The following is a 15,030-nucleotide window of genomic DNA, read 5'->3' as shown; positions in this document are numbered from 1 at the left end:
ACACACCTACTCATTCAAGGGTTTTTCTTTATTTTTACTATTTTCTACATTGTAGAATAATACTGAGACATCAAAACTATGAAATAAAGAGAAGAATTGAAGCAACTCCCCAAATACAGTATGCCAAGCTTGTAGTGTCATACCCAAGAAGACTCAATTCTGTTATCGCTGCCAGGTGATTCAACAAAGTACAGAGTAAAGGGTCTGAATACTTATGTAAATGTGATATTTCCATTTTTTATTTGTAATATATTATCAAACATTTCTAAAAACCTATTTTTTGTTATTATGGGGTATTATGTGTAGATTGATGAGGGAAAAAAACAATGTTATCAATTTTAGAATAAGGCTGTAATGTAACAAAATGAGGAACAGGTCAAGGATTTCTGAACACTTTCCGAAGGCACTGTATATTAGTTTGTTAGTGTCTGCAAATTGACTGTACTTCTGTTTTGGTATTTACATTTATTTGTTTAGATAATATTAATTACATGTCTAAATAATGTTTTGATACGAAATAAGTTTATATTTTGCTATGATTGTTGTTTTTTCCAATAGTTTCTCCATGGGGTCAAAATGACCCATGTGGTAATCAATGTACAGTATTTAGCTTTAGGGTTAATGGAGACATGGAAGTGCGCTTCAGGTGAGGCATTACCCGCCGACACTAAACCCTCAGCAGCATCCAGGCCAGGGCCATAAGGCCCAGAGAGGAGCACTTTGTCGAGGCTCCTGACACTGGCGGGGCTGTGGTTGGACTGCTCTGGGTCGTCACCATCCTGCCGTTGACAGGCTGGATGTTCCTGAAGACATTGGTTATCAAGGCAGAGGTGGAGTTGTGGTCAATGTGCACTGTTGTACTGAAGAGATCAATCTGAGGGGAGAAGCTTAATTAATTGCAGATTGGATCATAGACATAAGTGTGACATCAGGCTGGCCCAATGGCTTTACCCACTGGGCACAGACGTCAGTTCAACATCTAATTTTATTTGATATGCCAAGTAACGTGAAATCAACTAAACTTTGTGGCAAATTGCTCTCCAAGTAAATAAATAAATAACCCCCAAAAACTTTGAGGCATGTAATTGCATTTTGATTAAAAGTTAGATTAAAACCAGACAAATTCCTGAAATGTGTGTACAGTTGAAGTCGGAAGTTTACATACACTTAGGTTGGAGTCATTAAAACTGGTTTTTCAACCACTCCACACATTTCTTCTAGCGGGACAACTTCCGTTGAAACTGGATGGCGTGCAATTCAAATAAATAATCATACATATTATGGGTATTAAACATTTATGTACATATGTGTCTTATATCGGCTGAAAGATTCAATTCTTGTTAATCTAACTGCACTGTCCGATTTACAGTACCTATTACAGTGAAAAAACATGCCATGCGATTGTTTGAGGATGGAGCCCCACTTCAAAATATTTTTCCACTGGCACAGGTTTCAGAAATTCACAAATAACGATTAAATATTCACTTACTTTTTGAAAATCTTCCTCTAATTTGTCATCCAAAGGGTCCCAGTTATAACATGTAGTGTTTTTTTTGTTATATCCCAAAAAGTCAGTTTAGTTGTCGACATCGATTTGAGTAATCCACTCTGAAAATCTACCCCTAAACTTTGTTTCAACAATTCAAAATATGTTTCTATTTACTCCTCAGATACCCTAAAATGTAATCAATCTATAATATTTCTTACAGAAAGAAGAATGTTCAATAGGAAACCGATTTTAGCAGGTGCGTCCTGTCTTCATTCTCTTGCCTTTCTTAGAGGATGGTCTCTCAAAAGAAAAAGTCTGGTTGGTTTTTCTTTGGATTTTCTCCTACCATATCTACTATGTTATATTCTCTTACATTATTATAACATTTCCACAACCTTCAAAGGGTTTTCTTTCCAATTATATGCATATCCTGGTTTCAGGGCCTGAGCTACATGCAGTTTACTTGGGCACATCATGCAGACAGGAAGAGGAGTTTTAACAGGAAGAGAAGTTTTAACAAATGATCGTTTTGGCAAGACGATTAGGACATCTACTTTGTGCATGACACACGTCATTTTTCCAAAAATTGTTTACAGAGAGATTGTTTCACTTATAATTCACTGTATCACAATTCCGGTTGGTCAGAAGTTTACATACACTAAGTTGACTGTGCCTTTAAACAGCTTGGAAAATTCCTGAAAATTATGTCATGTATTTAGAAGCTTCTGATAGACTAATTGACATAATTTGAGTCAATTGGAGGTGTAGCTGTGGATGTATTTCAAGGCCTACCTTCAAACAAGATGCCTATTTGCTTGACATCATGGGAAAATCCCACATCATGGGAAAATCAAAATCATTAAAAAAAATTGTAGACCCCCACGAGTCTGGTTCATCCTTGGAGCAATTTATAAACTCCTGAAGGTACCACGTTCATCTGTACAAACAATAGTACGCAAGTATAAACACCATGGGACCACGCAGCTGTCAAACCACTCAGGAAGGAGACGCGTTCTGTCTCCTAGAGATGAATGTACTTTGGTGCAAAAAGTGCAAACCAATCCCGGAACAACAGCAAAGGACCTTGTGAAGATGCTGGAGGAAACCGGTACAAAAGTATCGATATAACGGCTTAAGGACAACAACTTCAAGGTATTGGAGTGGCCATCACAAAGCCCTGACCTCAATCCTACAGAACATTTGTGGGCAGAACTGAAAAAGCATGTGCGAGCAAGGAGGACTACAAACCTGACTCAGTTACACCAGCTCTGTCAGGAGGAATGGGCCAAAATTCACCCAACTTATTGTGGGAAGCTTGTGGAAGGCTACCAGAAAAATTTGACCCAAGTTAAACAATTTAAAGGCAAGGCTACCAAGTACTAATTGACCCACTGGGAATGTGATGAAAGAAATAAAAGCTGAAATAAATCATTCTCTCGACTATTATTCTGACATTTCACATTCTTATTAACATAAAGTGGTGATCCTAACTGACCTAAAAAAGGGAATTTTTACTCGGACTAAATGTCAGGAATTGTGAAAAAACTGAACTTAAATGTATTTATCTATGATGTATGTAAACTTTCGACTTAAACTGTATGTTCATGAGTTTTTGCAGAGCCAGTTAGTACATCACATATGAATGATCTTTTGTTGTACTACCCCAGTGGATATTACATCTATTCCCTTACTGTGTAATCCGTTACAACCCAGCTAGGGCATAACGTTCTGATAACCATATGTTTCTTAGATCTTGGCAAGTGTCACGACTTCTGCCGAAGTCGTTGCCTCTCCTTGTTCGGGCGGTGCTCGGCGTTCGACGTCACCGGCCTTTTAGCCATCATTGATCCATTCTTCATTTTCCATTGGTTTTGTCTTGTCTTCCCACACACCTGTTTTCAATCCCATTCATTACCCGTTGTGTATTTAACCCTCTGTTTCCCCTCATGTCTTTGTCAGAGATTGTTTTATGTCAAGTGTTGTTTTATGTTGTATAGGTGCGTGACGGGTCCTCGTACCCATGTTCGTTTGTGCATGTACATATTTAGTGTTTGCAGCATGTTAAGTGGACTTATATTAAAAGACTCCATTTACACTCCGTTTGACTCTCCTGCGCCCTGACTTCCCTGCCATCTATACACACGACTCTGACAGCAAGCGTGTGGTTGTCCTATGATTATTTTACATAAAAACTTCCCACAACTTTCTGGGAATAGTGCATTTGGAACATTCTCAGCACATTTAAGGAACCTTTATTTTCTTGGTATTTCATTACTTTAACAGAATGTTTGTTAAAAGTTCAAACATGGTTACATGTCATTTAAATGTTGGTCATGTTCTAGGAACGTTCTCCAACTGGTTTGACATTAGGAACGTTCTCCAACTGGTTTGACATTAGGAACGTTCTCCAACTGGTTTGACATTAGGAACGTTCTCCAACTGGTTTGACATTAGGAACGTTCTCCAACTGGTTTGACATTAGGAACGTTCTCCAACTGGTTTGACATTAGGAACGTTCTCCAACTGGTTTGACATTAGGAACGTTCTCCAACTGGTTTGACATTAGGAACGTTCTCCAACTGGTTTGACATTAGGAACGTTCTCCAACTGGTTTGACATTAGGAACGTTCTCCAACTGGTTTGACATTAGGAACGTTCTCCAACTGGTTTGACATTAGGAACGTTCTCCAACTGGTTTGACATTAGGAACGTTCTCCAACTGGTTTGACATTAGGAACGTTCTCCAACTGGTTTGACATTAGGAACGTTCTCCAACTGGTTTGACATTAGGAATGTTCTCCAACTGGTTTGACATTAGGAACGTTCTCCAACTGGTTTGACATTAGGAACGTTCTCCAACTGGTTTGACATTAGGAACGTTCTCCAACTGGTTTGACATTAGGAATGTTCTCCAACTGGTTTGACATTAGGAACGTTCTCCAACTGGTTTGACATTAGGAACGTTCTCCAACTGGTTTGACATTAGGAACCTTCTCCAACTGGTTTGACATTAGGAACGTTCTCCAACTGGTTTGACATTAGGAATGTTCTCAAATAATTCAGAGAATGTTTTTTTTCAAAGATGTCTAGAAATGCAGACATGTGTGCTCTTGTAAGAAGCAATCACTCCCCCATTGCTGACTACAAACTATCTATAAATGGGCTAATAACTCACTAACTAACAAAGGATATTAACAAATGTGCACAGGTTGCTACATGTTGCTCTCACTTTGATCTCAAAACAAGCACATCGACTCACAACCGCTCATGCTGTAAAAACAGTCCCGTTCAAAGTAAATGGCACAGATCCATATATGGCATTGGTCCATTTTCATGTAGGCCTACTGCAGCTTTGGTTGGTTATGGTGCACCAGACCGCACCTAGAGTATGGGCCTGAGTCGTGCCTGTCAATGCAATAGAATTCTACTCCAATGCCTTCTGCCTACAACAAAATCTTTTGCATAGTTTATTTTCCATACTAAGTCTTGCATAGTTCGTTATGTTTCGGTATGTTGCATTGAAAGTGGCTAATATTGCGTTGATTCTATCACAATTCCCACAGTAAAGGGAAACGTTGATAGTGTTAACTAAAGGGAAAAGTTCAATCTCGTGCTTCTCTGCACATGCTGATATTTATTCTGGGCAGCAGTCCCCGAGGGAACCTTGTGGTCTAGACACATCATTAAAATAAACATCTTATGTTCCTTGGACAGAGCACCTATGCATCACACACAAAAGTGAGAAAATCACTGTTCAACTGTGCAAATATTGAAAATGAGGTTATATGATAACACATAAGGGTTGGTTAATCTTATAAGCATTTTCTAAGTGCATTTATTAATGGTTAATAACTGGATGTAAATACTGGCTCAATATTTTGCAAACACTGACCAGTTATTGCACTATTTTGATCAATTCGATATAACTTTTTATTGATTTATAAGGCATTTACAAATTTTTCAACAATTGTTAATAATATAATTATAACCCCTTTATAAACTCTTTACAAATGGAACCTTATTTTAAAGTGTTACCGATATGGGATTATAGTCCATGGTGTTGAGTTTATGGTATAATTGTTGTACAAACTCACCAAGTCCTGGCTGACTTTGATAGGGTCCTTGAACACGGTCCAAACCACAGCCTCGTTGCAATTTGGAGTGGTCAGGGAGCCAAGGTAACGGTAGTATTTGGTACGGTCCACCCCTTCCAGGAGCTCATCCAATGAAATAGCATGAGTAATGTTTACAATATCATCTTGAGGAAGAGAGAAAGAAAAAAACGTATATAAAATCATATGCTACTGAAATTGAACAAGAAAATGACTCATTTTGAATTCAAAGAGAAAAACATATCCCTCTTCCAAACTTTATTTTGAGGAAGTAGTTCTTGATCAAATCATAACCAGTCAAATCTCTCCTCTCACCTTTTAGTGTGATGTTGGCCAAGTAGGATGTCAGAGTATTCCAGGCTGCTGGTGAACCAGTTGCATTACCCGGCATGGCCTGTTTGAAAAACAAAGACTTTAGTCATAGAAAACAGCAATAAAACATTAAAATGCCTAATCTACTGTGGGAAAATGGATGCCATTCCTATGAAGGTTAAAGCATCCGCTCACCTCTATGAAGAAGCCAAGAGCAGCGAGTCCCGTGCTGTCTGCAACGGCCGTGGTCGTGTTACCGTCGTGCGAAGACTTGGCATTTACTATGTGCAACTGAAAGGTGAAGCATAACAGTATAAAGTTATCTGAATCCATTGGGAAATTCAAACGTTGGAATAATACATTTAAAAAGGTAGACTACAATCGGCCATATATACAGCTCTTCAAAGGACACTAAGACCTTGATATTGACCCATTTCAGTGTGGTATATTTGCATCAGTATAAAAATTCACCACATGTAACATGGGCTACATTCAGATTCTGTACTTTTTGCCCGAAGTACACTCGTACATTTCTCCTCATGAATTTAAAAGGACTACAGGAAGAGTAGCTGCTGCTTCAGCAAAAGCTAATGGTGATTCAAATAAACAAACAAATGTAATGGACTAGTGTTTGGAATATGGTGGAAACTCCCTCCAGCCATGCATGCTCCAATCCATGAAGGGTGGTGGGGTGGGTTGCGTTGAACCTTTCCATACCTCCATGGGGTAGCGGGTTCCATCCACTGTGTGCTCTGACCCAGGTACTGAGGTACCATTCCCCCAGTGGAGGTGAAACTGCAGGCTGTCATAGGCCTCAGACAGTGCCCCACCTGTAACCTGGACACCCCTCGTGAGCGTCACTTTGACTGAAAGAAAGAGAGGAGGAACAAAAAGAGAGGAATTGGTTACATTTCGAACATTAAGGTTCCTGGTTTGGTACATACAGTACAAGTCAAAAGTTTGAACACACTTACTCATTCCAGCTTTTATTTTATTTTCTACATTGTTGGATAATAGTAAAGACATGAAAACTATGAAATAACACGATCATGTACTAATCAAAAAAGGGATAAACAAATCAAAATATATTTCATATTTGAGATTCTTCAAAGTAGCCACCCTTTGCCTTGATGACAGCTTTGCCCACTCTTGGCCTTCTTTCAACCTGCTTCATGAGGTGTTCACCTGGAATGTATTTCAATGAACAGGTGTGCCTTCTTAAAGTTCATTTGTGGACTTTATTTCCTTCTTAATGCGTTTGAGCCAATCGGTTGGGTTGTGACAGGGTAGAGGTGAAATACAAAAGATAAAGTCCATATTGTGGCAAGAACAGCTCAAATAAGCAAAGAGAAATGTCAGTCCATTACTTTAAGACATGAAGGTCAGTCAATCTGGAAAATGTCAAGAATTTTGAAGTTTTCTTCAAGTGCAGTTGCAAAAACCATCAAGCTCTATTATGAAACTCGCTCTCATGAGGACCACCACAGGAAAGGAAGACCCAGAGTTACCTCTGCTGCGGAGGATAAATTCATTAGAGTTTTCAGACTCAGATTGCAGTCCAAATAAATGCTTCACAGAGTTTAAGTAACATACACATCTCAACATTTATTGTTCAGAGGAGACTACTTGAATAAGGCCGTTATGGTCGAATTGCTGCAAAGAAACCACTACTAAAGGACAACAATAATAAGAAGAGACTGGCTTGGGCCAAGAACCACGAACAATTGACCGGTGGAAATCTGTCCTTTGGTCTGATGAGTCCAAATTTGAGATTTTTGGTTCCAACCGCCGTGTCTTTATGAGACGCAGAGTAGGTGAACAGATGGTCTCTTCATGTGTTGTTCCCACCGTGAAGCATGGAGGAGGAGGTGTTATGGTGTGGGGGTGCTTTGCTGATGACACTGTCTGTGATTTAAGGCACACTTAACCAGCACGGCTACCACAGCATTCTGCAGCAATATGCCATCCCATTTGGTTTGCGCTTAGTGGGACTATCATTTGTTTTTCAACAGGACAATGACCCAAAACACACCTCCAGGCTGTGTACGGGCTATTTGTCAAAGAAGTAGAGTGATGGAGTGCTGCATCAGATGACCTGGCCTTCACAATGACCAAACCTCAACCCAATTGAGATGGTTTGGGATCAGTTGGACTGCAGAGCGAAGGAAAGCAGCCAACAAGTGATCAGAATATGTGGGAACTCCTTAAAGACTGCTGGAAAAGCATTCCAGGTGACTACTTCATGAAGCTGGTTGAGATAATGCCAAGAGTGTGCAAAGCTGTCATCAAGTCAAAGAGTGGCTTCTGTGAAGAATCTTAAACATAAATTATATTTTTCTTTGATTATCACTTTTTTGGTTAGAACATGATTCCATATGTTTTATTTCATAGTTATGATGTCAACACTTATTCTACAATATAGAAAATAGTACAAATAAATAAAAACCCTTGAATGAGTAGGTGTGTCCAAACTTTTGACTGGTACTGTACATTATCCTCAAGTGGGACTGTGTATGGATTGCAGTGGTGTAAAGTACTTAAATAAAAAATACTTTTATGTACTGCTTTAGTAGTTTTTTGGGGTCTGTTTTTTGGGTCTGTAAAGTCTGCATTTAACTTTACTATTTATATATTTTGTTACTATTACTCCACTACATTCCGAATGGAAATAATGTACTTTTACTCCTTACATTTTCCCTGACACCCAAAAGTACTTGTTACATTTTGTATACTTAGCAGGACAGGAAAATTGGCTAATTCATGCACTTATCAAGAGAACATCCCTGGTCATCTCTGCCTCTGATCTGGCAGACTCACTAAACACAAATGTCTCATTTATGAATTTTGTCTGAGTGTTGAACTGTTCCACTGGCAATCCGTAAATTTAAAAAATAAAAATAATTGTGTTGTCTGGTGTTCTTAATATAAGACATTTTAAATGATTTATACTTTAAAACTAAATACTTGTAGACTTTACTTTACTCAAGTAGTATTTTACTGAGTAACTTTCACTTTTACTTGTGTCATTTTCTTTTAAGGTATCTTTACTTTTACTCAACTATGAAAATTGGGTCCTTTTTCCACCACTGATGGATTGAGAAGGCAAGGCATCCATTCAATCTCCTCACCAGTTTCGCCAGTGTTCTTGATATTCTTCATTGTAGAGTTGTCTCCGTATTTGGTGAAGTTGAATTCAGTCAGGTTTGCATCGCCCACTGCCGACGCGGAGATGATGTTAATGGGAGACTGACGGGATCCGTTGCAATGTTCACTGGCAATGGTGGGCCAAGTAGTGTCATCTTAACATGGAATCAATCATACAATGGTTTCAATATACCATTGTTTTATAAGTGTCATATAATATGCTAATACATACATTCTATAGTCTCTTATCCACTGTCATTACAATCACTTCAAGCAAATACTTCATGTACAATTTGTGAATAAAAATTACACTGAGTATACAAAACATTAACACCTGCTTTTTCCATGACAAAGACTGACCAGGTGAATCCAGGTGAAAGCTTATTTATAGCACTTGTTTAAATCGCTTCAATCAGTGTAGATGGGGGGGAAGAGACAGGTTAAAGAAGGAAGATACAAGTTAAAGAAGGTTTATTATGCCTTGTGACAATTGAGATTGTGTATCATTCAGCGGGTGAATCGGCAAGACAAAAGATTGAAGTGCCTTCAAACAGGGTATGGTAGTACGTGACAGGAGCACCGGCTTGTGTCAAGAACTGCAAAGCTGATTTGTTTTTCATGCTCAGTTTTCCATGTGTATCAAGAATGTTCCACCACCCAAAGGACATCCAGCCAACTTGACACAACTGAGTCAACATGGGCCAGCATCCCTGTGGAATGCTTTCGACACCTTGTAGAGTCCATGCCCCGATGAATTGAGGCTGTCCAACTCAATATTAAGAAGGTGTTCGTAATGTTTGGTATACTCAGTGTGCACTGTAACCATGGGGTTAAAATCAATACTTACTACAACTAGGATCATGGTAACACCACACTGTTCAAATTGAAAAGGGGAAAAGTTATGCAAAGAGTCACAAAATGTATAGCAGAAGACAGTCACAGGCCAACAAAATAATAAAATAATCACTTACAAACTTCTGCAGCACTGTATCCAGTGGGGACAAGGATAGTCGCAATGATAACCACAAGTCCGTTCATCTGAAAGCGAGATGAAGGCAATTATGAATGGAGAGCCCACTGAGCAGCGACTGACGCTGGACGTCCATGGACCTTAAAAAAAGTTGTTCAAATTTGGTCAGTCCGCCCTTGCTTTGATTTTAACATCTACAAATGCAGATTTTTGGTCCGGTACGGACCGGCCTTGACTTCAACGTCACAAGGTCCACAAAGATAGATGTTTATGATTGGTTCAGATCTGTCCCGGTCCGAACCGGCCTTGATTTGACCTAAAAGTAGACATCTACATTTCACATGTTCGGAATCTACCGTACTCCACTATACTTTACTATGCTCTACTGTACTGTACTGTGCTGTACTATGCTTTCTAAACTTCTATGATTGGTTCGGATTTGGTCCAGACTTACCAAATTTGGTCTTGTTTAGTAGTGAAGCTCATTAGTATAATACCCAGTGTGCTTTGCAAGTGTTCCTTTTGCCTTTTACATTTACATATTGGTAATTTAGCAGACACGTTATCCAGAGTGACTTACAGTCATTGCATTCAAGTAAGGTAGATAAACAACCACATTTTAAAGGCTTGCTGGGAGCCTGAACCTCTCACCTTGAACTCAAAAGGGCATTGGATAACATGAATAAAGGCAAATCACCTGGTTGGGATGGTATTCCTCCTGAGGTCTATTTAAAATTTTGGAACCAATTAGGTCCACTGTTAGTTGAAATGATTAAGATAGCCGTTCACAAAGGTTAATTTGAAATGGATGTAAATACAGCACTAATTTCGCTTTCACTATCGCCCTTTAACTTTGATAGACACAGATATCAAACTATATTCTCAAATCATGCCGTCCCGTCTCAAAACTCAAAACCCAAATTGGTACATCCGAACCAAGTTTGTAAAAAAATATTATCCCCGATAATCTCTGTTGTGTATTACATATCTAACATGGTTCATCAGAAACCAAAGCTCCTTGGGCAGTTCTCTCTCTCAACGCAGAAAAAGCTTTTGATGAATTAGAATGGTCACATCTTTGGTCAGTTTTGGAACGTACAGTATGGGACTTGGCTCCAATTTCATTGATATGATTACAATACTGTATGCCAATCCCTCAGCCATAGTAATAACAGGCAATACCTGCTCTGTTCTGTTCCAAATAACTAGAAGTAGCAGGAAAGGTCATCCCATCTCACCACTGTTTTTTTATTGTCTATGGAACCGCTGGCCTAGGCAAATTTGACAATCAAAAGAAATTACACTAATATCTCTCAATTCTGCAGATCACATCATCTCATTATACAGCGATGATATCTTACTTTATCTAGACAATATATCTCAATCCCACCCAAACGCTGTTTCAAATTCAGTTCCATCTCAAGTTATAAAATAAATCCAACCAAATCTGCCCTACTGCCTCTTAAGACCCAGATGGAGGACTAAATTTCTACTTTAAATATTTGGGAATAGATATATTTCCTTCCTTAGATACAATCATTGCTAGAAACTTTTACAATTCTCTCCATGGGACGGTTGAGCTAACATGAGCTAACGTGATTAGCATGAGGTTGTAAGAAACATCTGATATGGGCAGAAAGCTTAAATTATTGTTAATCTAACTACACTGTCCACTTTACAGTAGATATTACAGTGAAAGAATATCATGCTATTGTTTGAGGAGAGTGCACAGTTCTGAACTTAAAAATGTATTAAATAACGAATTAGGCACATTTGGGCAGAAATGCAATGGTTCATTGGATCAGTCTAAAACTTTGCACATACACTACTGCCATCTAGTGGCCAAAATCTAAATGGTGCCTAAACTGGAATAATAAATTGTGGCCTTTCTCTTGCATTTCAAAGAGGATAGAAAAAATCTGATAAAAAAACATTTTTTTCCCTTTGTATTATACCAGATCTTTTACCAGATCCAATGTGTTGTATTTTCCTACATTCATTTCAAATTTGCATAAAGTTCAAAGTGTTTCCTTTAAAACGGTATCAAGAATATGCATATCCTTGCTTCAGGTCCTGAGCTACAGGCAGTTCAATTTGGGTATGTCATTTTAGGTGAATATTGATTGAAACAAAAGGTCCGATCCTTAAATTCCAGTGTTTTACTTGCTATATTGTATTTACTTTGCCATCATGGCCTTTTTTGCCTTTACCTCCCTTCTCACCTCATTTGCTCACATTGTATATAGACTTGTTTATACTGCATTATTGACTGTATGTTTGTTTTTACTCCATGTGTAACTCTGTGTCGTTTTATCTGTCGAACTGCTTTGCTTTATCTTGGCCAGGTCGCAATTGTAAATGAGAACTTGTTCTCAACTTGCCTACCTGGTTAAATAAAGGTAAAATAAATAAAATAAATAAATAAAATAAAGAGGTTTTTAATCTAACTGCACTGTCCAATTTACAGTAGCTATTACAGTGAACATATACCTTGCTATTTTTTCAGGAGAGTGCACAACAACAACAAAAACATTTATCACGGCAACTGGTTTGATACATTCACCTCTGAAAGTAAATAATGTACTTACATTCAGTAATCTTACTCTGATTTGTCATCCTGAGGGTCCCAGAGATAAATTGTAGCATCGTTTTGTTAGATAAAATACATGTTTATATTCAAATGTAGAAACTGGGTTCTAGAGTTTGAACCCCTGCTGCCAGCATCCCGGATTCGCCTCTTCACTGTTGACGTTGAGACTGGTGTTTTGGAGGTTACTATTTAATGAAGCTGCCAGTTGAGGACTTGTGAGGCGTCTGTTTCTCAAACTAGACACTCTAATATACCTGTCCTCTTGCTCAGTTGTGCACCGGGGCCTCCCACCACTCTTTCTATTCTGGTTAGATCCAGTTTGCACTGTTCCATGAAGGGAGTAGTACACAGCGTTGAATGAGATCTTCAGTTTCTTGGCAATTTCTCGGAACAAGAATAGACTGACGAGTTTCAGAAGAAAGGTCTTTGTTTCTGGCCATTTTGAGCCTGTAATTGAACCCACAAATGCTGACGCTCTAGATACTCAACTAGTTTAATGCAGGCCAGTTTTATTGCTTCTTTAATCAGAACAACAGTTTTCAGATGTGCTAACGTAATTGCGAAAGGCCTTATAAAAATGATCAACTTGGATTAGCTAACACAACGTACATTGGAACACAGGAGTGATGGTTGCTGATAATGAGCCTCGGTTTGCCTATGTAGATATTCCATAAACAAATCAGCCATTTCCAGCTACAATAGTCATTTACAACAGTAACAATGTCTACACTGTATTTCTGATCAATTTGATTTTATTTTAAACGGACAAAACAATGTGCTTTTCTTTCAAAAACAAGGACATTTCTAAGTGACCCCAAGCTTTTGAACGGTTGTATGTTTTCAGTATATACCGAACAAAAATAAAAAATGAAACATTCAAAGTGGAAATTACAAACTTTAGAAGCCTTTTTAAACCTCAAATACACTACAAAGGTTTCAATCTCCTGCAACAGGGTGATCAAATTTAGATCCTGTCCGTAAAATCACATCATGGCCCCATTTCCATCATGGCCACCTAATCATGCCCCTCATTCCATATTGGCAATAACACTCCTTACCTCTCCACCTGATAGCTGATGTGTGGTGCGCAACCATCTGGCACAGATGGTTGCCATGGGGTGCTACACATTTATGGTGGACAAGGTGGGTTTGCCCCCCATTACAGCACTTTGAGCAGCTGGAAAGGCAACATATAAATGCAATCAATTAAAATGATTTAGTTATTATAGCAAGTTAAGTGTATTATAGTAGGTATAACTCAGCAGAGCCTGTGTTACAAAGGCCAAAATGTGGTTCTGGCACTTTAAGAGCTGCTAATGCTCCTATGACTTAATGGGCATGTACTGTACCTCCGCCCAGGCATTGCTGACGCATGCCAGCTCTTACAACGCCTTGATAGGTATTTTATGTATCAGCTATCCACATCGATGACACAGTAGATGTGGTACCCAATCATTGGTTGATGCATGCCACGTCTTAGCAGGGGAACATGGCCACAATGTTTGTGGGGAAAGGCTTGCATTAAAACTCCACCTTCACCTTTTGTTGGGTATCTTCCAGCTTCTAGTGCAAAACTCAATTAATTGTTTTAGTTTCCTTCGTGTGTCCCAGCAGCAAACGTGAGTAAATATACATTTTTTAAAACTGTTTTCCCTGATGTGGCTCTAAATGGCATAAATGCATTAAAACAGATGTTACTTCTTAGCCCAGCCTAGTCAATGAAATGTGTGCCACCTCAAACATGTCATATAGTAAAAGCAGGGTATATTGTGCCATAAATGTCTGTTTGCATGAATACCAGACTCCTCTTACCTTGAAGCTGCACCTGTCTTCACCTCTCCGTCCTGTGCACTCAGCCTCCCATCCTCCCTCATTTTATTCAGTCGTACACCTTAACTAGAAACGATAAACACGCCTCCTTTTTTCAATAGGCTTGGGGGGTTTCAAGTTGTGTAATACTGTAAAAAGAACACCCATTTGAAAAGCAGAAAGTTAGGTGAGGTTTGCCAGGAAAGATATGCAGCACCTAACGAACACCTATCTAAATATTGACTTCAGAGTAGTCCTAATTTATTTTAATTTTACTAGGCAAGTCAGTTCAGAACAAATTCTTATTTACAGGGGCGGCCTAGGAACAGCAGGTTAACTGCCTTGTTCAGGGGCAGAACTACAGCCTTTTCCTTGTCAGCTAGGTGATTCGGTCCAACGCTCTAACCACTAGGCTAGCTGCCACCCCTCATAGTGACACAACCAGTCAACCTAGATAAAGTGACATGATTTAACAGTAGGCTATTTGGAATACAGTTCATCATAGTGTTTTAAACAGTACAATTGCTCCAGACAAAATACATCTACAATGGCACTTTATTTGCAACCTGACTGAACACTTGAAAATATAGATTGGGGGAATCTG

General features: G+C 38.8%; 1 protein-coding gene across 1 annotated transcript; it reads right to left on the bottom strand.

The window, feature by feature from the left end:
• Positions 1 to 408: 408 nt before the first annotated feature.
• On the bottom strand, positions 409 to 14,469 carry LOC109875333 (carbonic anhydrase 4-like). The gene is made up of 9 exons (XM_020467660.2): positions 14,430 to 14,469; positions 10,029 to 10,095; positions 9,905 to 9,931; positions 9,042 to 9,212; positions 6,631 to 6,779; positions 6,109 to 6,204; positions 5,917 to 5,995; positions 5,584 to 5,747; positions 409 to 874 (listed from the first exon to the last, which is right to left on the bottom strand). Exons 2-9 carry the CDS (start codon positions 10,093 to 10,095, stop codon positions 668 to 670), a joined length of 960 nt encoding a protein of 319 aa, XP_020323249.2. The 5' UTR covers positions 14,430 to 14,469; the 3' UTR covers positions 409 to 667.
• Between the last annotated feature and the right edge of the window lie 561 nt (positions 14,470 to 15,030).

Source organism: Oncorhynchus kisutch, linkage group LG30 (genome assembly GCF_002021735.2).
Source record: "Oncorhynchus kisutch isolate 150728-3 linkage group LG30, Okis_V2, whole genome shotgun sequence".
NCBI classification, from domain to species: domain Eukaryota; kingdom Metazoa; phylum Chordata; class Actinopteri; order Salmoniformes; family Salmonidae; genus Oncorhynchus; species Oncorhynchus kisutch.
The sequence above is the reverse complement of the archived record's forward strand: the minus strand, read 5'-3'. Positions and strand labels throughout refer to the sequence as shown.